General features: G+C 37.0%; 1 protein-coding gene across 1 annotated transcript in view; it reads right to left on the minus strand.

Moving 5' to 3' along the window:
• Positions 1-25,822, minus strand: part of LRP1B (LDL receptor related protein 1B) — a 1,883,216-nt gene that overhangs the window by 287,956 nt on the left and 1,569,438 nt on the right. Inside the window, 6 exon segments of the mRNA XM_035726875.1 lie at positions 826-975; positions 1,219-1,332; positions 10,163-10,282; positions 12,557-12,685; positions 16,504-16,629; positions 17,259-17,451. Of these exon segments, the coding sequence (XP_035582768.1) occupies positions 826-975; positions 1,219-1,332; positions 10,163-10,282; positions 12,557-12,685; positions 16,504-16,629; positions 17,259-17,451 (832 nt within the window).

The raw sequence follows: 25,822 nt of genomic DNA on the forward strand, positions 1-25,822 counted from the left end.
TTTAATGGAACGCATTCTGCTAAGAATACAAAATGACACTTTCAGAGCTTCTGTATATAAAGATGGAACGCATTCTGCTAAGAATACAAATGACACTTTCAGAGCTTCTGTATATAAATAAACCTTTCCGACCTTGACCCAGTGATAATTGTTATTATCCATACTACTATGTCAAAAGATTGTGTAAACCTGATCAAACAGCCTAACATGACCATGCAAGCTGTATGGCATTGAGTAAAGTTGGTGGTGAGAAGCATTGTCTCTCTCCCTTTAGTCTGTGGATAGTTTTTTTCTCAGTGTGTGATACTTCCGTGGCAACTTTAGAGATCATGGATTTTAAGGCTTAATCACCAACTCTAAGAGGATTAATCATGAACTGAACATTAAAAGGAAATTGATCCAAATACAGAACAGATTTCTTGAGTATCATTTCATAACTCATTAAAAAAGATCAAGGGGCGGGCGCCTGGGTGGCTCAGTTGGTTAAGCGACTGCCTTCGGCTCAGGTCATGATCCTGGAGTCCCAGAATCGAGTCCCGCATCGGGCTCCCTGCTCAGCAGGGAGTCTGCTTCTCCCTCTGCCCCTCCCCCCTCTCATGTGCTCTCTCTCTCTCTCTCTCATTCTCTCTCTCAAATAAATAAATAAAATCTTAAAAAAAAAAGATCAAGGAGCATGTTTGGAACAGGATCATTACTTGTAAATTAGTCTACATTATTTAAATTTTAATCCTCATCACTGGATATCAAGACTAAAACCTAATAAATTTATTTTATACAATGAGCCTCTAAATCTCAAAGCAAAGACTTTTTTCTTTCTAGAATTACCTGAGCATTTTAATTCATCTGAGTAGTCCCCACAGTCATTAGACCCGTCACATATCCAGCTTGGCAGGACACACAGTGAGGTCGAATTACATCTTATAAACCCTGTGGTTTTCACTCCAAGTTTATAGAAATGTGTACAATCTGTATTATCTACAAAGAGGTAAACAGAAAAATGAGAAACACCTCATCTGCAAAGATTACAAGCCTTCTAGGCAGGTCACAGAAACAAGAAAAGTTAACCTCGTTTGAAGAAATAAGAATGCAATTATCCTACACAACAGGGGTTAATTACATATCAATTCTGGACAAGGTTCAGTGAAACACTGGGCCATGTTAGATGGAATGCCAAAGGTACCCAGGGATAAACAAACAAAAGGTAGTGGATTATCTTACTGCAGTTCTTTTCATCTGAAGCATCTACACAATCTATGTTCTGGTTGCATCGTGCTGATCTTGGAATGCATGTCCCATCCGCACAACGGAACTCAACAGCGGCACAGGTTGAAACTGGAAAAACAGGTAAATAAATAAGTGGATAGATGAGACAAAAGCGATTCCTTGCTCTAACATTTTCAGTACCGACAGTCCCGAACTTACCATGGTTCGACACGATTTTTCAGCTTTGTGGTAGTGTGAAAGCCATATGCTTTCAGTGGAATCTGTGCTTCAAATTTTGAATTTTGATCTTTTCCTGGGCTAGAGATATGCAGTAAGATACTCCCACTTGATGCTGGGCAGCAACAGGGGGCCACAGCTCCCAGTCAGTCCCGTGCTCACGAGGGTAAACAATCAATACCCTTACAACTTTTCCGTACCCAGACACCATTCTGTTTTTCACTTTCAGTAGTCACTAAATTACATGACACATGCGATACTTTATGATAAAATGGGCTTTGTGTTAGATGATTTTGCCCAACTATAGCCTAATATAAGTGTTCTGAGCACATTTAAGATGGGCTAGGCTAAGCTATGACATTGGTAGGTTAGGTGTAGTAAATGCATTTTCGATTTACGGTATTTTCAACTTAAGGATGGGTTTATCAGCACATAACTGCACTGTAAGTTGAGGAAGATCTATATTTTAACTGATTCATATAATTTTGTTTGGTTTGGCTTTTTTAACTCAGGGAAGTCTAACTTGACCCATGGCTTCCACCTGCACCCCCAAGCTTGGGTTAGATGCCTCCTATGTCTTCCCCTGTTACTTCATTGCAATTGCCTGTTTACATATCTGCTCCTCCACTAAGTTGTAAGCTCCATGAGAGAAGGGATTGTGCCGGGTTCCCATTACAGTATCAGTCCAGCACTAAGCCAACATACAAAAAAATCAAATGTTGCTGAAAATTCTTTCTCCTTCCAACTTCCAAAGTACAAGGTTATAGCACTAAGCAAATGTCTGGGTGAGGAAGTACAGGGAAATCCCAATCTGGTTGCAAACAAGTGGAACATTTCCTGCTTTGATAAAAAGACAGGCAGTCAGAGACAGAAACTGAGATGGAGAAACTGCTGAGCCTTTGCTTTATTACTCAGAGAAAATCGCTCAGCAAAGTTAGAAAGTCTTCCATGCTATGCTATACTCCTTTACACGGCCATATCACTAACATTTGGTATAGGAAAGATGAATCCTCATGCCAAGAAACCTAAATGTGGTATGACTTGTCTCTATTGTTAGAAAGTATGACTCCCCAATTCCCTGGTATGCTTAGATGAAAATCAGTTTCAAAATGCTACTGTCATTATATATACCTTATACAGAATAGCTTGTGCTTAATCATATTCCTCTCCACTTTGCTCACACATTCATTTCCATATAATGGTTTCCAGCAATATGTTGTGAACAGGTGCATGACGTGCTATGTACATTAGATTAACTTACGTGAGATTTTTATTCAAAATTCAAATTTCCACAGGTTGATTATGTAAATATACAACCTGAAGGGCTCTTTGATTATGCCACTTTTACTAGTGTTGATATTTTAAAGAGCCTATTTAATTATAAATAGAAATTATATCAATTGTAAATGGTTAAAATGCTACCTTAAAATATGCAAATTTTACTCAAGGGTGTGTATGTCATTTGTATTTCATATTGCACCGTTCTTATTATATTTAATTGTATCTTGCAACTGTATCCTTATTTGTGTTTAAATGATGATTAGAATAAATGTTTTATTTACAATTTGCAATTATAATTGCTTCAGTGTTTTCTTCATTAAAAATAACATCTTATCATATGAAACAGATAATGCTATTATGAGTAGAGATAAATACACTGTTCCGAAGAGTTCTTCTAAAATGCAAAGTCTCTTCCATATACCTTTCTATTACATTTTATATATTTTTTTCAATAGAAACAGTAAATGGAATACATAACATAGAAAGTAATCGTGACAAGCATTTACATTCTGTTTCTTACTTTGCTATCTGTCAGCAATCTCCTATTAAGAGATTGTGTTCCAAAAGATTCCTTATAATCCCTTTATTTAGAAGACAGGATTCATTTCTCCATGAAACAACATTCTAGATAGTGGTAACGTTCCTAGACAGTCTACAAAGATTTACCTCATAATACCCTTGAGTTTCTATCTTACACTCACAGAGTTTAAGGATACCAGAAGAATCCCAGTGGGAACAATTACAATTCACCACATCATCTCCATCTCTCCCCAAACTTCCACAGAGAATCTTCTGTGTACATGGCAGGGAGTCCATCTGAGTGGAGATTTGGTGGCAGATAGGATGAAGAGGCAAATTATGACTCCATTAACATGAGGATAGCATCTCACATAGTTATGGGGGCTGAAGATCTGGCAATATTACAGTAATTGAGTTTTAAAAACTGTATTGGGGCTCTCACGTGAAAGTGAACATAAAGAATACCTTGTGAGAAGAGTAGAGATGTGGAGCAAGTAGAACCAGTTTTAGATGGAATTCTGAGAAGAAGAAAGGAGAACTCTGACTAGAAGAAAAGAAAGTGTAACTTTGAAGTTAAAAAGAAGGATTAGGAGATAGGAATATTGCGCAGGAGATAGTATTTAAAAGAAAGACATGGGGGAAAGGGTGAGATAGGGAGTCAGAAGAACTGGGTAGAGAGTAGAATATTTGCAGGATGCGTTTTTCTCCCCATTTTCCAATAAAAAATAGGGCTAATGAATCTTGGCGAGGACAGGCAGGCCTATTATAGTACGTGCAATGTGCAAATAGGAAGACTGTCCCTTTACTTCAAATCCTCTCTTCACAGAGTCCAAGGCTTGGTATAGAGTTTGAGAACCACCAGAGGGTTAAGCACGGTGTTAAGTCGCACTGGAATTGGACATACTACGTGGTTGCAGAATTTCATATGCAGCAGAGGCAAGATGGTTGGGGGAATTAACATCTCCAGTATCTATAGGCAGGGAAGGAGAGGGAGATGGGAGAAATCCATGGGAATTCAGGAACTTTATTAAATAGTTAAGCAAATACCTCTTTTGCCAAAACCTCTTCCTCTATGTTCCTTCAACTATATTTCTTCCTCACTTTGTTTTGTCAGTCAAGTATTGAAATTTGTTTCACCCTTAGGGTGATTTTTGAGGGAGAAATATGTTGGAATCTCTAATTTGTCAAGTGAATATGAAAGCTTTCTGACAATTTTTCCTCAGGCTAAAAGTCCTGAAAAAGAGAGAAAAGAAAAAAATGTAGTCCGAATAAAGATAAGCCAAGTGAGAAATACTAGACTTTTCCCTCCAGATAGTCCAAAAGTAAAAGTAAGCCTACAAAATGTGAGTGAAAACATACTGCAGCCACCCCAGGAATAGCAATGAGATACTACAAAGGAAGATCTGACAGGGATTGTGGATCAAAGCAGCACTAAGAGAGAAAGTAAAACCATTCTTTCCCTCACATACTTTCTTAATTTTCCTATTTCATCCACTTTCTTTATTTCATGTCAGTTAAAATATTTAATGAGATAGGAAAGATATAACATTGATTGGTCTTTCTGTGGTTTTTAGGACATTTCTTATAAATAACTTAAGTCAATGTTTTCTCTTCCAACTTCCCTGCCCAGCCTGCAGCACATGATGAAAGAAAGAAGGAAAGAAAGAAAGAAAGAAAGAAAGAAAGAAAGAAAGAAAGAAAGAAAGAAAGAAAGAAAGAAAAACTAAATTTTGTCATATCTCTTCTGTTTACTTTCAAACTACATCTTTTATTTAATTTACTGCTTAGGCTCTAAGGGTATGCAAAGGAATGCAGAAGGAACGATGATTTCATCTACAGGGATGCTTATCCTTTCCCCTTTGCTTATTGTTTGTGGAATCTTCAAAGTTTTGCTTTGAATTTATATAAAAAAAAAAAAATTAACACCAGTTTCCTTTCCGTTAGAACTACTTAGCTTTTCAGTCACCTAAAGTTGTCCAGATGACTCGGGCAAGTTCATGTACTTCCCAAGGAGAGTAATTAGACCCATCTCAGTAGGGAGAGAAGGAGGGATACCGTGTACTCTCCCCAACCTATTCACTCAACGTCTCACACACCAGAAGTGGAAATCAGCGTGACAAACTTTTTAAACAACTCTTCAGGCTAGCCCCCTCCACCCCGCCAGACAGCCTGGTGTCTAAAACTCTCAGGGCAGCTATAAAAGATTTACAAGGATTTAGGGTTTTGCTTCCCTTCAAAAGGAGAAGAAACCAAAACTGATTCCTTGGAACATCCATTTTCACTCTGCCTTGTGGAATAAAGATAATGATAATATTAATTACTATGAACATCTAAACTAAAGAAATAAAAGTGTAATAGTACTTCAATTTACAGATGATTTCGCCGTCATCTCTCTCCATAGTCTATCAAACTCTCTCTGTATATATTGACTTTTTATTGTACTAATTCAAATTCTTCATGTCTTACTTTATTCACATTTAAAAAAAAAGTAATGGGTGGTTTGTGTGTGTGCATGTGTGCACATGTGCGTTCCTTCACATTCTAGCTTGATATTTTTATCTTTATCCTAGTTTAATGTCTATTATATTCTCCTTTCCTGCTTGCAAATAACTGATAAAACATGCCCTTTTTGCGGGTCTACTTCTAGGTTTCTTTCCTCTTTCTTCCAAATACTTATCCATTTTCCTCTACTTAGTCCCAGTATCTTACTATATTTTATCATTTTTAATCTTTTATAGGCAATATGAAATAACAGCTGATTTAATCTTCACAAGTATTTGGCTTTTCCTAAACTAGTGTCAACTTTAGATGGTAAGCTACTCAAATGTTTGGCCAACATCCTATAGTCGAAGATGACAGAGTGACTTCCGAACCTTTCTCTAGCTACAGGATGATCTGTGTACATTCTCTCCTCTTCCACAACTTTGCATCACCTTCTCCTACCATCTGTACCTCACATATTTCCTTTACCATCAATCTTTCCTAAAAATAGTCTTATTCACTGTATTTACTCCTTCACCATCCATTTTCTGCACCAACCCAAGGAGATCTGGCTTTTCTTTACCATTCTGCTACTTGACTCTCATGAAGGTAACCAAGAGATTATCTCCTATTTGCCAAGTTCAGTGACCGCCTAGTCTCTACCTGTCCTTTTGCCTTCCCTTAACACCTTACAAAGCTAACTGATTCTCCCTTCTTAAAAATAATAATAATAATAATTTCTTATGAAAATCTTTGTTAGTCCTGTGGTCCACTTCTCCTTTTCTTATATTATTAGTGTCTTTTTTTTTTTATTTCAATAGGTAATTCTGATGTACTCCCTACGACTATTACTCTATACATCCTATGAGCTTTCTCTCTGATTAAGTCCAAAATTAACACTTCTGTTCTAAATCCACTACCTGAGCCCCAGATCTCTATCTATCTAAATGTCTCTGGAACAGTTCCTTCTGAATGTCTACAGGTGCTCTACTCTCAGAATGCAAAACATCTTTATTATCTTATCCTTGATCCCACATGAACAAAAGACCCACAAAAATAAATTTAAAAATCAATGAAAAACAAATAACAATGTAAAAAGGGGGGGAAACTCACAAAACTTTTCTATTCTTTTCCACGTTTTCTCTATGTTTATTACCCAAGAAGACCTGTTACGCCACCTTTTAAAATTCTGTTGTATCTGTCTCCTTTTTATTCTTAGCTTTGGCTGCTTTGATAGCCTCCTGTTTTGCCTTTCTCATGTCAGCATTATAGTTTTCATTTGCACAAGCATAGTTTTTCTCCCTGTTTTTGAAATGTAAATTTGATTGTATTGGTTCTCTTTTGGACCTTCAGTGACTTTTTGGTGACTACAAGGTGAAGTTCATGTTCCTTAAAATGGCATCAAAAAACACCTTCAAGTTTTGGTTCCTTCCTCTAACTTGCCTCATTGATTTTTTTTTTTTTTAAACCACTTGCCAATATACAATCTGGCTCTAACAATATCAAATTTATTTGCAGCTTTTGATTGTAGTTTCTCTACTTGGAATTGCCTTCTATTTTGATCATTCTACCTTATTTATACATGATTGCAACCCCCCCCAAAAAACTTATAATCATAAAACCTGATATACACCTCATGTCTTTAAATAACTATCTTTATTTGGAGTTTTAACTCCTTAAGGGCAGGCAGATGACTTATTAATTTTATGTCACAGTCCTTAATGCATTTTACCCAATGAAATGTATTCAGTGAATGAAAATTTTTAAAGGGAAATTGGTTTAGAAAAATCTGTTTGGAGGCACCTAGGTGGCTCAGTCAGTTAAGCATCTGCCTTTGGTTCAGGTCATGATCTCAGGGTTCTGGGATCGAGCCCCAACATCAGCGGGCTCCCTGCTCAGTGAGAAGTCTGCCTCTCCATCTCCCACTGCCCTTCCCCCTCCTCATTCTCTCTCTCTTTCTAATAAATAAATAAAATCTTAACAAAAAAAGAAAAAAGGAAAGAAAATTCTGTTGGGTCCAGATTTTAAGAGGCCTTGGATATCAGACTAAAAAACTTCTTTATTCTACAAACATCAAGACTCCATTTGTGATTCTTTTTTTTTTAAGATTTTACTTATTTATTTGACAGAGAGAGACACAGCGAGAGAGGGAACACAAGCAGGGGGAGTGGGAGAGGGAGAAGCAGGTTTCCAGTGGAGCAGGGAGCCCGATGCGGGGCTCAATCCCAGGACCCTGGGATCATGACCCGAGCCGAAGGCAGATGCTTAACCAACTGAGCCATCCAGGCGCCCCTCCATTTGTGATTCTTTATCAGGGCCATGATTTAAGAAACAATGTGAATGCTTACACAGCATTTACTATATGCCAAGTTCTGTTCTGAGTTTATTTAATACTAATATACTCATTTAAATATTGCCTCTTTTCTTACAGCTTGGGAAACTGAGGCACAGAATTGTTAAATATTTTACCCAAAGACACAGAGTCAGTGTTGAGGCTGAGATTCTGACCTAAGTCACCTGGCTTGCTGATTGGTGCCAGTACTCCCTCTGAGAACACATTCAATAATATGTTATAGCATGACTACAACCTTGGGATTAACTGGAAAGAGTAGAGGCAGGGAGACGAGTTAAAGGACTATTGTGTACTATGATGATTCTTTGAACCAAATGTTAATGCTTGATACAGAATTGTGAGCAGCATCTGGTTCTCATATAGCCTTAAGGATTAATTTTAGAGATCCTCAAGGAATTAAACATAGGAAATTTAAGAAACGTAGAATGCAAAGGCAGGAAAACGTGGAGTGGGTTTTATTCATGAGGGTGTCTGAAAACTAAAATGGAGCGGGGTATCATGGCATATAGTTGGACAGTATTGGTCCTTCGTGCTTTGGCCATATTGTGTAATGGAGCTTTAACCAAAGATACATGAGAAGCATAAGGCTATAAAAAGTTAACTATTGAAAGTAAAACTCTTGACACATTTTACTTAAAGCAGATGAGAAAAGGTGCTATGTTGTAGGCTCCTGATGGTGCAGAGGGATTTTTGAATTCAAAATGCAACTAAGGTATAAAGTTCTCAGTTTTGCTTTAGAAGGATCTCTAGAAATGAAGCTGACAGAAACATCCGAGAACATTTTAGTTGCTTTTAAAATCCTCAAAGCTCCACCATAAATTTAATTCTTAGTGTTTTAAATGATTGCATTTTAAGGTACATAAACATGAGTTGTACAAATATCAATGCTATAGTAACATCTTTAGACGAGACAAGCACAAAGGTATAAATGCCTAAACTGGAGGAAACTTGAAACCCTCATCTTAATTCCTAAATGTAGTATATCTCACTTGTGACAGACAGATTGATAGGCAGCCATTTTTTGTGTGTTTTAAAATAACTGGGAGCACAGTTAAAATTTTATACATCAAGTGACTGCTATTGAATGTTGCAGCTGAGATGTGCTTATTTTTAGTTTATTTGAAATGTCTAATTGAAGGGGGGGAGCAAATATTTGGAATTTGGAAAACCCTAAACTTTTTGGTAAGGAATTGTAATTTTTCATTTACATTTTCTTTAAGGACATAAAAGGTTGACAATTGATGTAGTTAAATTGAACCATAACCATTGGTGATCACGGGGCAGGTAATTGGAGCCTGCAGAAGAACTTATAATCTAGGAATTAAAAAATAAGATCCTGAAGTTTATGTTTAATTGCCTCAATTTCTCTATTTATGTGAATTTATAAACTGGAGAAAGTTTTGAATGAGGTTAATCTTGTCTAATATAAGTAAATGAGTCTGTAGACTGATCTCCCCAAACTAAAAAGTACAGTACTTGGAATTGTGTTCTTTATGGTTGTAGTGTTGGTAAAGCACTAATAAGCAGAAAATAAAGGAATTACAAGTGGAAAAAAAAAAAGACTATTGTGTTAATCCAGGCTCAAGGCAGATTGGAAAAAGATATTTCAAAGAATTGTATGATTTACTGATATATGGACATGTGGGTGATAAAATATGGTAAAAAAGAGGAATCAAGGATAACACTAAGTTTTCCTGTCCAGTTGCTAGGAAAATGATGAGGTCATGTGAAAAACAGAGAATTGGGAAGTGAAGGAGAGCATTTTTTGGAGCAGTACATTCAGTATTACACATTCTGGTAGAAATGTCCAATAAACAAGGTGGTAGAATTGAAGAGATGAGAAATGACAAGAGTTTTGAAGTGAGCAAAGGGATAGAAACCAGAATAGAGAATAGAGAATATAGTCATAATGTCAATGAATTCTACTAACTCCCTTCCAACAGCAATTACCAAAGTGTGGTCCATCTATATTAGCAGGTGCCATAGACCAAAAGGGTGAAACCACGGTGGTCTCAGGAACACACAGTGGAAAAGTTCAGGAAACACTTAGCATAATAATATTCCTAGGCTGATGCCACATACATTTACCTTTACAGTCCAATTCATCAGAATTGTCCCCACAGTCATTTTCACCATCACATAACTTGCTGTGAGGAATGCAACGCCGATTGTAGCAAGGCTTGAAACCTCTTCTACAGCTTCTGTTTTCTTATAAAGAAAAGTAGAAACATAATTGGAGGTCTTATAGAGATATTTTTACAAATAGAAAATCACAGATGAGTTCTAATGTCATAATGATTGGATCATGGATCCATAAAAAAAAGTGCCATGCAGTATCAACGCTCTGGATTAGAATATGCATGCATTATCAAGTATTTTATTCATTAAAGACCTTTTGACTGAGTGCTTTAACTTCAGGGATTCATATTTGGAGATTTCTTCAAATTATACCCACATTATTGTTTCTGATATCTGTGTCAGTTAGCACAGAAATAAACACATATGCAACTCTCAAGAAATAAGTCCTAACTCAAAAGTCCTAAGACATTCTCATGTCTTAGTCCTAAGTAATAAGTCCTAAGATCTATCTCCTATCTCCTCTGCATTTCATAAGGCTTTCATAACAAGAAAAAAAAGTGGTAAAATATGTATTCCTGAATCAATGAATCAGAGGGTTACCTAAATATCCATAAATTTCTCTTAAAAATCATCTAAAAATGTCTATCAGAATTTCCTAAGGAGAAGAATAATTGCCTTCTGAATTCTATTTACCTTAAAGAGAGTCCCCTGACATTTTCCAATTTCGGGCAGAAGGTACCACTTAGAATAATAATAGCTGCCATTTACTGAACACTAATTTTGTGCCTGGCTCTATATGGAGCAAATATAAACATACATTTGTTTATTTAGTGCTCTAAACCAACATTCAAACTAGGTTTAGTTTCTCACTACAAAACAAAGTTTTGTAGTGAGAAACTAAAATATGGAGAATTACCCTTGCTCTTAATAGTCATACACTAGTAGGGTTAGGAACAAAGATTTAACCTCAGGTGTGATTACAAAGCCTAGAATCTACCTGGGTTGTCAAACTACAGCCCACAGGCCAAATGCAGCCTGGGAGCCTGTTTCTGTATAGCTCTGACACTAAGAATGGTTTTTATATTTTGAAATAGTTGTAAAACAAGATTTTTTAAATAAAGGATATTTCACAGAGAGCATTTTTGGCCCACAAAACCTAAAATACTTAACTAGCTAACCCTTTGCAGTTAAAGGTTGCCAACCCCTGCCCATGTGAATATTATCTTGCTTCTCAGAAGGTAAAAATAATGTGAAATATATTCTCAAGACAATTCATAATAAATGCAAATTTGCAAGCTCACCATTATTATTATATTTTTATATCTTTTAATATTTTAATAGTGTATAGGGTATAACCATTCAAATGAATATGCCATTTGAGGTAAATTCACTAAAATTTTAGTTACAGATCAGTCATGGACAAATTATATCTGACTATCATTTTAACTGAGAGTGTGTGATCCTGCAACATGAAAGAATGCGAGAACTGTCTGCAAATTTCCCAAACCCTACCTTCCTCTTATTTTAACGACTCTGATTATTTAGGTATAATTATTATCTAATAGAACAAAAGAGAAAAGTAGAAATCAAATATAGCACCTCCACATACAGATTCCTGAATTTTATAGAGCATACGATACCAATACTCTAATATTATAGTGCAAAAATAAATCATACCAATTTAGAAATAACCTGGAACAATTCTACAATAACTATTAATGATTACACATATACAACTTTCCAGGAAAAATATTGTTGGGATGAAGGCAAATATCAGTTGCTTACTGGGCTCAAAAAGCCAATCTCTACCCCCGAGAGAGTGAACGGTTGACTATCACTTAGTGTCACCTACAGAGGCACAGCTGGAGGAATTCCATGCTTGATGAGGAGGATGGTTAATGCAATCAGACTTTGTGCCCAAAGACACTAACCCTGGGCCAATCCTGGAGGCAAGAATAAGGACAACACTTTGGTATCAACTCAACAGCATGCTATTACTGACTGATAGCAGAACTTTGCTGCCGAGTAAACTTACAATATCCACCAGTAACTAATATTTCTGCCTTACATTTTTAGGAATGTAAGCCTCAAACTTATCGCTACATGATGAGTAACTAGACAGCTTAAAAGAAAGGCCCCTGTTGTATTTAAACTTGAACTTTGTAGATGGAAAGCCATGAGGAAATTCTTCACTGAATGTCGTGGGTCCCAAATAGGACATAAGGAGTCCCATTTGAACAAGAACACAAAGCCAAAATCAATTACGTTAGACCTACATGTTAATGAGAGACATTAAGGAAATCATACATGTGAACTAAATGGAGACAATCAAACCAAAAACTATGAAAGTAATTACAAACTTCTCTCTGAAGTGAGGACATACATCACATATGAGACACTTACCACAATAGAGCTGTTTTTCGTCTGACTTATCCTTACAGTGAGGCGCGCCATCACAGGTGAGCTGATAGTCAATACACTCTCCGTTTCCACACTCAAACTCTGAATACATGTTGCAAGATGAATTTTTAGCTGAAAGGGATCAATGTTTTGACTCAATAACAAACATTTCTGATACCATGACAATTTTTTTCCTTAATCTTTATTATAAAACTAAACTAAAACTTATCAAAATATAAAATCAAATAAAGGGCAATGGTTTATGGCATTTCTTTATCCAAAAAAATTAAAAGGAACACCTTTATGTTTTCTGTTTTTACATTCCATTTTTAAAATTTTTAGGAATTGCCTCACTTCATTTTTCTTTTTTACCTATTTGTATATTTTACTAATTATTTTGTGACTGTGTATGTGTGGAAAGAAGGATGGGCTTACATTTGGGTGATCTTGCTTAGCAGTCTACCTTAAAAATAAATAGTAAAAAAGAGCCAGTTAAAGGAGTTCTGTACATATTGAGAGAGGTTTTTTTTGTGTGTTTTCTTATTGAAAACTATAACATATTCTTCAATTCACTGAAATTTTCCAGTACATAGAGTTTTCATTTTTGTTTCTTTATTTATTTTTGTTTCAGTATAGTTGAAACATTAGTGTCAGGTGTAGAGTTCTCATATTTTTATGCTTGACTTGATTCATCTCATCTAAATCTACCTCCAACTGATCTTTCTCCCCAGCTATCATTTTAGGAATTCTCAGTAGCAGCTTTCATAATTCAGAAGTACTGGAATTGCGAGGGGAGAGGCACAGGAGTCTACAGCCATAGCACCCTGAACGTGCCCGATCTCGTCTGATCTTGGAAGCTAAGCAGGGTCGGGCCTGGTTTGTACTTGGATGGGAGAGGCACAGGAAACTGTGGGTTGAACTGAAGCATGTGCACCGGAAGCTTATGGGCTCCAAATGACCACTGCCATCATGTCCCACTTCTAAATCTCAAGATTTTTGTAAGAAATTAAAAGCCTGAGTTTTTATGTGACTTGCCCAATCTGTGAGCCCAGACCAATAGCAACAAAGTACAAACAAACAAACAAACAAAAAACATCTTTCTACAGCTAGGTATCATCCCTGGAATGCCAGTATGTGACCCCTGTTTTAGAAAGATCTCTCCTGAGGAAAATAGACCTATTTTTATTCTTAAGTAATAGATTCACCAGCAAACATTTGGAATCCAATTTTGTGCTCACATTATGTGTTGTTTGCTTGCTTGTACTCACTCCATTGCTTGTTGAGTAACTGTACAGTGAAATCCAGTCATGCTAATTATATTGGAGGTAATTGGAATTCATTTATCTCTACTAATGCAGAAAACATAGCTTAATTTTATAATTTACTATCAATTTCTTTTCAAACTGTATTTTAGAAATATTCAATTACACAGCTACTAATACTATGTGAAGTTTCAAGTGTTTTATTTCTTTATTATTCCTAGAATTTATCTCATTTTACAGATTATCTATTTATCTATTATCTATGACTTCCAACTGAACTCTTCCAATATTCATTTTTTTCACTTTCCAAAAAAAATTTTTTTTTTCTTGGTGCAGACTAAATTTGACTGGTCAGGTAGAAAGGCATTTTAGAGAAAGTAACAAAGAATTCAAAAGTCTAAAAATATCTTTAACTTCAAAGGAACAAGTGTTAAGAAGGGTACTGACATTACCGCATATGATCACATTTGAGCATGAACTGAACAAAATTCACTTACTGAGAGGCTATTGACTTTCCCAACTTATTCTGTCTACTTTCAACACATCTTGTTTAACTTCTCACTTCTAATGAAAACTAGCTGTTATGATTGAAAATGCAAATTTTGCTTTTATAATCACGCCTTTGAGGGAAAAATACAACAAAAATGTTTTTATTGTGTAAAATCAAATCTTACATAAACACAATTCTTGTTTAGGTATGTTCATTTGAAATAGCATTGAGTATTTTATGCTTCTTTGCAGAAACAAAAATATGGTTCAGCTGTCCTCTAACTCTCTTACAAGATAATTGCTTAAATTATATTTGTTATTCTTATTTCTGTTGTGGATGTTGATAAGGTTAGGAATGTTGTATAAAATGTAATTGCCTAATCTTTCTGTCAAGAGTTATGACAACACCTGATTTTCCTTCCCTTGTCCTGAGGGAGGTGTTAGTAAATGGTCTTTCACCCCGTCAACACTGCCATTAACATGCTTGAACTGCCCTGGGTGAACTAATTCAGATGTGGACATAGATATGCCAGAAACATCCTCATTTCCCAAAGATGGATTTGACAAGAAGTTACTCTCCAATCTCTCTGCTGGACCACAGGATTTCAATATGAATGCACCATGGATACAGGATGCTTCTAGAAAGGTCTGTCAGCTCTGAGGAATCCAGTATCACTCTACAGTTGCATGTGAGTACAACTGTGCTGGTTTAAAAGGTAGTTTTCTTTCTGATTCATTCCTTCTCATCAATAGAGAGAAGCAAGTGGCTTAGCAGGGACAGATGTATCCAATCTATTTTGGAGCAAGGACAGGCATCCACTGTGTACAAATAAGCCTTGCTATTTTGCTTTTCTGCTAGCCTGTAGTGACCTGTGAAAGAAAGATTGGTGATTCTAATGCATGGCTAACACTCCAGGCTTACAGATGGCATCAGGTCCAGACCATTACAGCTGAAACCACAAAAGCAAACTGAAAGAGAGAGTTTAAGCAATTGCCTGAGCAATTCAAAGAAGTGTTAGGTTACTAAGAAATACGGGAATTTGTGGCCTGAATTATTAAAATTTGCTGTCTTCATTTAAAGCTTACTGACCAATTGCATCATTCCCTTGTTTGCACTGGCACAGTCTTAAATAAAAGTCTTTTACTTCTTTCGCTAAGAGGTGTCCCTTGGGCTGTGGTACCAATTTGCAAAGTGAAAAGATATGTGTATATTCTTGTCTTAGGTGCAATAGTTTTCAAAGTAAAGAAAACAATGTTAAAGGTATTTAGGTGTATTAAGGTACACAACAGATAAAAGAGAAGATCCTCCTGATAAATAAAGACCAAAAGAAGAATGAAGATAAAGATGAAATATACTTATACCATCTGATACTTATTTTTATAATGTACACATATCCAGCTCTGTTGATTTTCTAAAATGAAGATAAAAGATGAAGTTATAGAGAAGAGAAAAAAAAAAGCAGAACAATTGCCACATCCTGAGAGTGAGTTCACCAGTTTCCAACAAGATGTTTGTCTCTCGTCTTTCTTATACACAAACAGTCTTAATGTTAAAAATAAATTAACATTCTTTATGTTGCTGACTAATTTCTCATGGCAATATTAGAACACTTGAACCCTTATTTATTTTGAAAACAGTTTGAAAATTTAGCTGCTAATAAGTGTATACTGTAATGGTACTAATTAAAGATTATAATGCCTTTTGGGAGATATAAACATCATGCAAGGCTGCAATGTTACATTCTTAATTAACCGTTTGGAAATGATTACAAATAAGCTGCATGAGCCATTCTCTCTCATTTACATACTGTGAGGGACTGAGTAGTTTTACTACAAGGTTACTGATCTACTGCCTATATACTGGTTTATTTCAGCTTTAATTAATTTTGCAATTGACTTAATTCTCAAAGTGGTAACCACAACTCTTCAGATGATTTGCAGGTATTTCTCTAACTAATCCAACACCTTCCAGCCCGCAATAGGGAGTACACCATTTGTCACTGTTCTGGTTATTATCTATCATATGGTGTTACAACTAAGTAGAATGGTGAATCGAGTTCTTTTTAGAATAGAGAGATATGCCAACTGGGCCTCTAAGATTAGAAGAGAGTACAACTTCATGAACACTAAAACAATTTCAATGTCCATGTGTGCCTTTTGAGGAGTTATGTCATATCACATTTCATTGTGTTTACTTACTCACACATCTGTTGTCATCTAGTAATATTCGATCCCCCCTGCAGGAACAATTCACTCTCCCGCTAGGAGTTAAAAGGCACAGGTCATGGCAACCTCCATTTAATAAGGAACATGGAGAAAGTTCACCTGCAATGAAGAGGCTTTATTGGTAACATTTTATATTGGATTTCTATTCTATGTTAGATAGAAATTAACAGTAAACTGTTAGGCTGCCCCCATCTCTCAAAGATACAAACAAGGAAGATTCAGGACTTTTAAAAATCCAAATATCACAAGAGATAAGAACATTAGAAAAACATGTAACATAAGTCATTACATCTTCTAGAACATTAGTCAAGGATGCCATGGCATCAAATGAACTGGTATCACTTAAAAACACACTGACACTTCAGGCTGCAATTTTTGTAGATATTCCAGTGATTAAAGAACTTTTAAGCCCAGATGTAAAGCTTATTTATCAAGACGTATTATTTTCATGGAAACAACTTGATTTGAATATTCAAAGATTGAGAGTGAGAGAGAATAAATTTCCAGAAACAAGTGATTAAAAAGGAATTGTTCTTCTGGTGATAAATTAAAAACTACAGAAGTTACCTTGAGCATTTCAGATAATTTTAATGTATTGAATAGTCAAATCCTAAACACTATCCCCAGGAACTTTAAGAAAACAAAATCCAACTAAGTAGTACCAGAAAACATAATTTTTTGAGAGATTATATAATTAGGAAATACATTTAGTTTCTAGTGTAACTTACAGCTATTGGTGTCATTGGCAACAGCTATGATTCCCATTGGTTGATGTGGAATATCAGAACGAAGAATTTTTGTATCTCCTCCTGTGTACTTGTTGGAACGCAAAATAGCTCTTCTTCCCCAGTCTGACCAGAAGATATAATTGTCATAAACAGCTAAACTGAGGAAAGTTCCTGGCCCAGATTTGACAATCACCTGAAATAAATTTAAATATATATATTAAATGAATTATAGATATTCCTATATCCACACCTAGTTTTGCTTCAAAAAATTTTTAAAAATATGATTGGATTTAATCAATAAAAATCATCAGATAAAAATGCATTTTACTAAATGTATTATCATAAAATTCTTTATAGCTTATTTAAATGTTTTAATCATTCTTAGTGTTTACAATATGTTTATTTAATATTTTAAGTATATTTCTATTTACTAATCATTCAGTTCATATAAGTAACTACATTTTTTCAGTATTATGAAACAAAATCACCAGGTCAAAAACATGAGATTATGATTACTAATAAACATTTATCTTTATTAAGAATCACCAAACATCCAGTGAACACTCATCAGGCTCTCAAAATATAAAAGGAATATAAAGAACTATAAGACCCAGGTTTTTCCTGGCGGAACAAGATGGCAGAGGAGTAGGAGACCTGGATTTCGTCTGGTCTTAGGAATTCAGCTGGATAGGGATCAAACCATTCTGAACACCTACGAACTCAACAGGAGATCGAAGAGGAGAGTAGCAACAACTCTCTGAACAGAGAAGCGACCACTTACTGGAAGGGAGGACATGCGGAGAAGTGAATCCGAGGCGATATTCGGGAGGATAGATGGCGGGGGAGGGGCCTCCGCCGGCCGCTTCTGGCAAGTGATAGAGCCACAGAGCACAAAATTGGAACTTTCAGAAGTCGGCTCCGCTGAGGGACGTCGCTCCAGTGGCTAAGCAGGGGGTGGAACCCTCACGGGACAGTGTGGTCTCAGGACCCTTGGGGTCATAGAAAGACCAGGGGTGCCTGAGTGCAGCGGAGCTCCCAGGTATCAGAGCAGGGAACCCGGCTGCAGAGCCCGCGGCTCAGCAGAAGAGCCGAGGCACAGGCTCTCAGCTTGGGGTTGCCATAAACTGTGATCGTCGACAGAGTCAAGCCACTCTCCTCCAGCAGGGACCCAACAAGCGGCAGATCCGGGGAGACTCCCCTTCCTCCCCTGGGAGGAGTGGTGCGGGAGCGCACCACAGGGATCTGCTTGGTTTGGAGACTGCCATCCGAGTCCGGTGCCAGAGAGAGAAACGCCCAGTCACAGGCCAGGTGAGCACAGAGTGCGGCTGGAGACCGGGAACACGGGAGTGACTGGCTGCTTTTCTCTGGGGTCGCACTAAGGAGCGGGGCCCCGAGGTCTCGGCTCCTCCGAGGTGGAGATTGGGAGGCTGCCATTTTCACTCTCGTCCTCCAAAGCTGGACGGAAAGCTTGCAGGGAACAAAAGCTCCCGAGAGCAAACCCAAGCAGACTGTATAGCCCGGACCGGCAAGGGCGGGGCAATTACACCTCCGGCAAAGACATTTGGGAACCACTGCAACAGGCCCCTCCCCCAGAGGATCGGCAAACCAGCCACCCAAGACCCAGTTTACCGATCAATGAGAGTGGCAGAACTCCAGCGCTGGGGAATAGTGCACATTACAATTCATGGCTTTTTCCCATGATTCTTTAGTCTTACAAGGTTAATTTTTTTTTTAATTTTTTTTGAATTTTTCGTTTTCCCTTTTTCAACCAAGGTCTTATCAATCCCTTTTTTAAAAAATATTTTTATTTTTCATTTATAGTCATAATCTATCCCTTCATAGTAGTTACCCTTATGTATGGCATATATATATATAAGTTGTTCTCTCTTTAAAATTTTGAGATACACTTTCTTCTAACAGATTAAAATATACCCTAAATCTCCAGTGTATGACTTTGATCTAGTCTCCTGCCTTATCACATTCTCTCCCCCTTTTTTTGTTTTTAAATCCTCTTCTTTCTTTTTTCAAACAACCTCTTATCTTATCAATTCCTTTTAGAAAATTTTTTATAATTTTCATCTTTGCAGTCATATTCCATCCCTTCCTTATTTTGTACATATATAAGTCTTTCTTTCTTTAAAATTTTGGGAGGCACTTTCTTCTAACAGACCAAAATACACCCAAAATCTAGTGTGTGGCACTGATCTATGCACCAGGCTGATCATACTTGATCATATTCTGTTTTTTTGTTTTGTTTTGTTCTGTTTTTGTTTGTTTTTATCTTTTTCTTTTTCTTTTTTTTTTTTCTCTTTCTTTTTTCTTTCTTTCCATTTCTTTTCCCCTGGTTTCAGGTCTTTTCTGATTGTTTAGAGTATATTTTCTGGGGATGATTTTACCCTGTTAGCATTTTGTTCTCTCATTCATCTATTCTCCTCTGGACGAAATGACAAGATGGAAAAAATCACCTCAACAAAAAGAACAAGATGTAGTACCGTCTGCAAGGGACCTAATCGACACGGACATTAGTACGTGTCAGACCTAGAGTTCAGAATAATGATTTTAAAGATACTAGTTGGGCTTGAAAAAAGCATGGAAGTTATTAGAGAAACCCTTTCTGGAGAAATAAAAGATCTAAAATCTAACCAAGTCGAAATCAAAAAGGCTATTGATGAGGTGCAATCAAAAATGGGGGCACTAACTGCTAGGATAAATGAGGCAGAAGAGAGAATCAGCGATATAGAAGCCCAAATGATGGAAAATAAAGAAGCTGAGAAAAAGAGAGAGAAACAACTACTGGATCACAAGGACAGAATTTGAGAGATAAGCGATACCATAAGACAAAACAACATTAGAATAATTGGGATCCCAGAAGAAGAAAGAGAGAGAGGGGCAGAAGGTATATTAGAGCAAATTATAACAGAGAACTTCCCTAATGTGGGGAAGGAAACAGGCATCAAAATCCAGGAGGCACAGAGAACCCCTCTCAATATCAATAAAAATACATCAACACCCCGACATCTAATAGTAAACTTAAGGGTCTCAGAGACAAAGAGTAAATCTTGAAAGCAGCTTGGGAGAAGAGATATGTAACCTATAAAGGTAGAAACATTAGGTTGGCAACAGAACTATCCAGAGAGACCTGGCAGGCCAGAAAGGACTGGCATGATATCTTCAGAGCAATAAACGAGAAAAATATGCAGCCAAGAATATTATATCCAGCTAGGCTGTCATTGAAAATAGAAGGAGAGATCAAAAGCTTCCAGGACAAACAAAAAAATTAAGGAATTTGCAACCACGAAACCTGTCCTCCAAGAAATATTGAAAGGGGTCCTCTCAGCAAAGAGAGTATAAAAGCAGCATAGACCAGAAAGGAACACAGACAATATACAGTAACAGTCACCTTACAGGCAATACAACGGCACTAAATTCATATCTTTCAATAGTTACCCTGAATGTAAATGGGCTAAATGCCCCAATCAAAAGACACAGGCTATTAGATTGGATTAAAAAACAAGACCCATCGATATTTTGTTTGCAAGAGACTCATTTTAGACACAAAGACATGCCCAGATTGAAAGTGAGGGGGTGGAAAACCATTTACCATGCTAATGGACACCAAAAGAAAGCTGGGGTGGCAATCCTTATATCAGACAAATAAGATTTCAAACAAAACACTGTAATAAGAGATGAGGAAGGACACTGTATCCTACTTAAAGGGTCTATCCAACAAGAAGATATAACATTGTAAATATCTATGCCCCTAACATGGGAACAGCCAATTAAATAAGCCAATTAATAACAAAAGCAAAGAAACACATTGACAACAATCCAATAATAGTGGGGGACATTAACACCCCCTTGACTGAAATGGACAGATCATCTAAGCAAAAGATCAACAAGGAAATAAAGACTTTAAACGACACACTGGACCAAATGGAGTTCATAGACATATTCAGAACATTCCATCCCAAAGCAATGGAATACAAATTCTTCTCTAGTGCCCATGGAACATTCTCCAGACTAGATCACATCCTAGGTCACAGATCAAGTCTCAACCGGTACCAAAAGATTGGGATTATTCCCTGCATATTTTCAGACCACAATGCTTTGAAACTAGAACTCAATCACAACAGGAAAGTCGGAAAAAACTCAAACTCGTGGAGGCTAAAGAGCATCCTAGTAAAGAATGAATGGGTCAACCAGGAAATTAAAGAAGAATTTAAAAAATTCATGGAAACCAATGAAAATGAAAACACAACTGTTCAAAATCTTTGGGATGCAGCAAAGGTAGCCCTAAGAGGAATGTATATAGCAATACAAGCCTTTCTCAAGAAACAAGAAAGGTCTCAAATACACAACCTAATCCTACACCTAAAGGAGCTGGAGAAAAAAGAGCAAATAAAGCCTAAACCCAGCATGAGAAGAGAAATAATAAAGATCAGAGCAGAAATCAATGAAATAGGACCCAAAAGAACAGTAGAACAGATCAACGAAACTAGGAGCTTGTTCTTTGAAAGAATTAACAAAATTGATAAACCCCTGGCCAGACTTATCCAAAAGAAAAGAGAAATGACCCAAATCCACAAAATCATGAATGAAAGAGGAGAGATCACAACCAACACCAAAGATATACAAACAATTATATGAACATATTATGAGCAACTCTATGCCAGCAAATTAGATAACCTGGAAGAAATGGGTACATTCCTAGAGATGTATCAACTACCAAAATTGAACCAGGAAGAAATAGAAAACCTGAAGAGACCTATAACCACTAAGGAAATTGAAGCAGTCATCAAAAATCTCCCAACAAACAAAAGCCCAGGGCCAGATGGCTTCCCAGGGAAATTCTACCAAACATTTAAAGAAGAATTAATACCTATTCTCCTGAAACTGTTCCAAAAAATAGAAATGGAAGGAAAACTTTCAAACTAGTTTTATGAGGCCACCATTACTTTGATCCCCAAACCAAAGACCCCATCAAAAAGGAGAATTACAGACCAATATCCGTGATGAATATGGATGCAAAAATTCTCACCAAAATACTAGCTAATAGGATCCAACAGTATATTAAAAGTATTATTCACCACGACCAAGTGGGATTTATCCCTGTACTACAAGGTTGGTTCAACATCTGCAAATGAATCAACGTGATACAATACATTAACAAAAGAAAGAACAAGAAACCTATGACCCTCTCAATAAATGCAGAAAAAGCATTTGACAAAGGACAGCATCATTTCTTGATTAAAACTCTTCATAGGATAAGGATAGAGGGTACATATCTCAGTATCATAAAAGCCATCTATGAAAAACCTACAGTGAATATCATTCTCAATAGGGAAAAACTGAGAGCTTTCCCCCTGAGGTCAAGAACGTGGCAAGGATGTCCACTATCACCACTGCTATTCAACATAGTATTAGAAGTCCTAGCCACAGCAATCAGACAACAAAAAGAAATCAAAGACATCCAAATCGGCAAAGGAGAAGTCAAACTCTCACTGTTTGCAGATGATATGATACTTTATGTGGAAAACCCAGAGGACTGCACCCCAAAACTGCTAAAACTCATACAGGAATTCAGTAAAGTGGCAGGATAGAATTTCAATGCACAGATATCAGTGGCATTCCTATACACCAACAACAAGACAGAAGAAAGAGAAATTAAGGAGTCGATCCCATTTACACCCAAAACCATAAGATACCTAAGAATAAATTTAACCAAAGAGGCAAAGGATCAGTACTCAGAAAACTATAAAATACTCATGAAAGAAATTGAAGAAGACACAAAGAAATGGAAAAATGTTCCATGCTCATGAATTGGAAGAACAAATATTGTGAAGATGTCAGTGCTACCTAGAGCAATCTACACATTCAATGCAATCCCCATCAAAATACCATCAACTGTTTTCAAAAAATGGAACAAATAATCCTAAAATTTGTATGGAACCAGAAAAGACCCCGAATAGCCAGAGGGATGTTGAAAAAGAAAAGCAAAGCTGGCGGCATCACAATTCCGGACTTCCTGCTCTATTACAAAGCTTTCATCATCAAGAAAGTATGGTACTGGCACAAAAACAGACACATAGATCAATGGAACAGAATAGAGAGCCCAGAAATGGGCCCTCATCTCTATGGTCAAGTAATCTCTGACAAAGCAAGAAAGAATATCCAATGGAAAAAAAGACAGTCTCTTCAACAAATGGTGTTGGGAAAACTGGACAGCCACAGGCAGAAGAATGAAACTGGACCATTTCCTTACACCACACACAAAAATAGACTCGAAATGGTTGAAAGACCTAAACGTGAGACAGGAATCCACCAAAATCCTAAAGGAGAACACAGGCAGCAACCCCTTTGACCTCAGCCACAGCAACTTCTTCCTAGAAACATTGCCAAAGGCAAAGGAAGCAAGGGCAAAAATGAACTTATTGAAATTTCATCAAGATAAAAAGCTTTTGCACAGCAAAAGAAACAGTCCACAAAACCAAAAGACAACCGACAGAATGGGAGAAAATATTTGCAAATGCCGTATCAGATAAAGGGCTAGTATCCAAAACCTATAAAGAACTTATCAAACTCAACACCCAAAGAACAAATAACCTAATCAAGACATGGGCAGAAGACATGAACAGACACTTTTCCAAAGAAGACATCCAAATGGCCAACAGACACATGAAAAAGTGATCAACATCACTCGGCATCAGGGAAATCCAAATCAAAACTTCAGTGAGATACCACCTCACACCAGTCAGAATGGCTAAAATTAACGAGTCAGGAAACGACAGACGTTGGCTGGGATGCGAAGATAGGGGAACCCTCCTACACTGTTGGTGGGAATGCAAGCGGGTGCAACCATTCTGGAAAACAGTATGGAGGTTCCTCAAAAAGTTGAAAATAGAGCTACCATACGATCCAGCAATTGCACTACTGGGTATTTACCACAAAGATACCAATATAGGGATCCGAAGGGGTACGGGCACCCCAATGTTTATAGCAGAAATGTCCACAATAGCCAAACTGTGGAAAGAGCCAAGGTATCCATCGACAGTTGAATGGATAAAGAAGAGGTGGTGTATATATATATATATATATATATATATATATATATATATATATATATATATACACACAATGGAATATTATGCAGCCATCAAAAGGAATGAGATCTTGCCATTTGCAACGACGTGGATGGAACTGGAGGGTGTTATGATGAATGAAATAAGTCAATCAGAGAAAGACATGTATCATATGACCTCACTGATATGAGGAATTCTTAATCTCAGGAAACAAACTGAGGGTTGCTGGAGTGGTGGGGGGTGGGAGGGATGGGGTGGCTGGGTGATAGACATCGGGGTGGGTATGTGCTATGGTAAGTGTTGTGAATTGTGCAAGACTGTTGAATCACAGATCTGTACCTCTGAAACAAATAATGCAATATATGTTAAGGAAAAAAAAGAAGATAGCAGGAGGGGAAGAATAAAGGGGGGAAATTGGAGGGGGAGATGAACCATGAGAGATGATGGACTCTGAAAAACAAACTGAGGTTTCTAGAGGGGGAGGGGTGGATGGATGGGTTAGCCTGGTAATGGGTATTAAAGAGGGCATGTTCTGCATGGAGCACTGGGTGTTATCCACAAACAATGAATCATAGAACACTACATCACAAACTAATGATGTAATGTATGGTGAATAACATAACAATAAAACTTTTTTAAACAAAAAAAAAAGACCCAGGTGTTTCCTTCAGGAAATTTTCACCATGAACGATCAAGCCAGATATGTATGTATTGGCAATTAAAGTTCAAAGGTAAATACCAAACTTCCACTTAGTCCAAAATAAAGGACTAGTTTACCTTCTTAATAAATCAACTATAAAACTGAACAAAATATATAAAACAAGGCTTTTCAGTACATTGGAATCAGGTAACAAAGGACAAGGATTCCTAATTAATTTAGGAAATAAACTGAGTGTGTCTCATTATGGCCATGCCTAAAGGCCTGAGAGAGATTCAGGTAGCAGCAGGGCAGAGAAGAATCCCACAGAACTTAGGCAATACCCTGAGTGGGATAGGGCTGAGATTTAAAGGAGGACAATGGGGTTAGATCTCACAGGGAAGAGAATGTAATAGAAAGAGAACTCTAGATATCTGCTAGGGCTCTCCTAAGGAATTCAGCGAAGTACTATGCACATGCACAAGCATCTGAAGCAACAAGAATTAGAAGAGTTCCCAAAATTCACACAGGTCCACGAATTGTGCTTGTTAACACCAACGAGACTAGAAAACTTTCCAATTCATGGGAGTCTGAATAGAGTAGCTGGAAGGGTCTTGCCTCAGTAATGTCAATTAATTACCCTAGACTAACTCTGCTCTACTCCTAACAAAACCTAAAGGAAGACCTCAAAGGATTAAACTGTTCCCAAACAGTTTAACTGCTTCCCAGGACAGAGCTCAGGTATTTTAATGGAAATATGAAAAATTTACCACTAAGCTACTAGGCAAGAAAAGACACAAAAGAATAAGAAATGTCTCAAATTAATGCCCTCAACAAAAATGCTAAAC

Source organism: Zalophus californianus, chromosome 3 (assembly GCF_009762305.2).
Source record: "Zalophus californianus isolate mZalCal1 chromosome 3, mZalCal1.pri.v2, whole genome shotgun sequence".
In the NCBI taxonomy this organism is placed as follows: Eukaryota; Metazoa; Chordata; class Mammalia; order Carnivora; family Otariidae; genus Zalophus; species Zalophus californianus.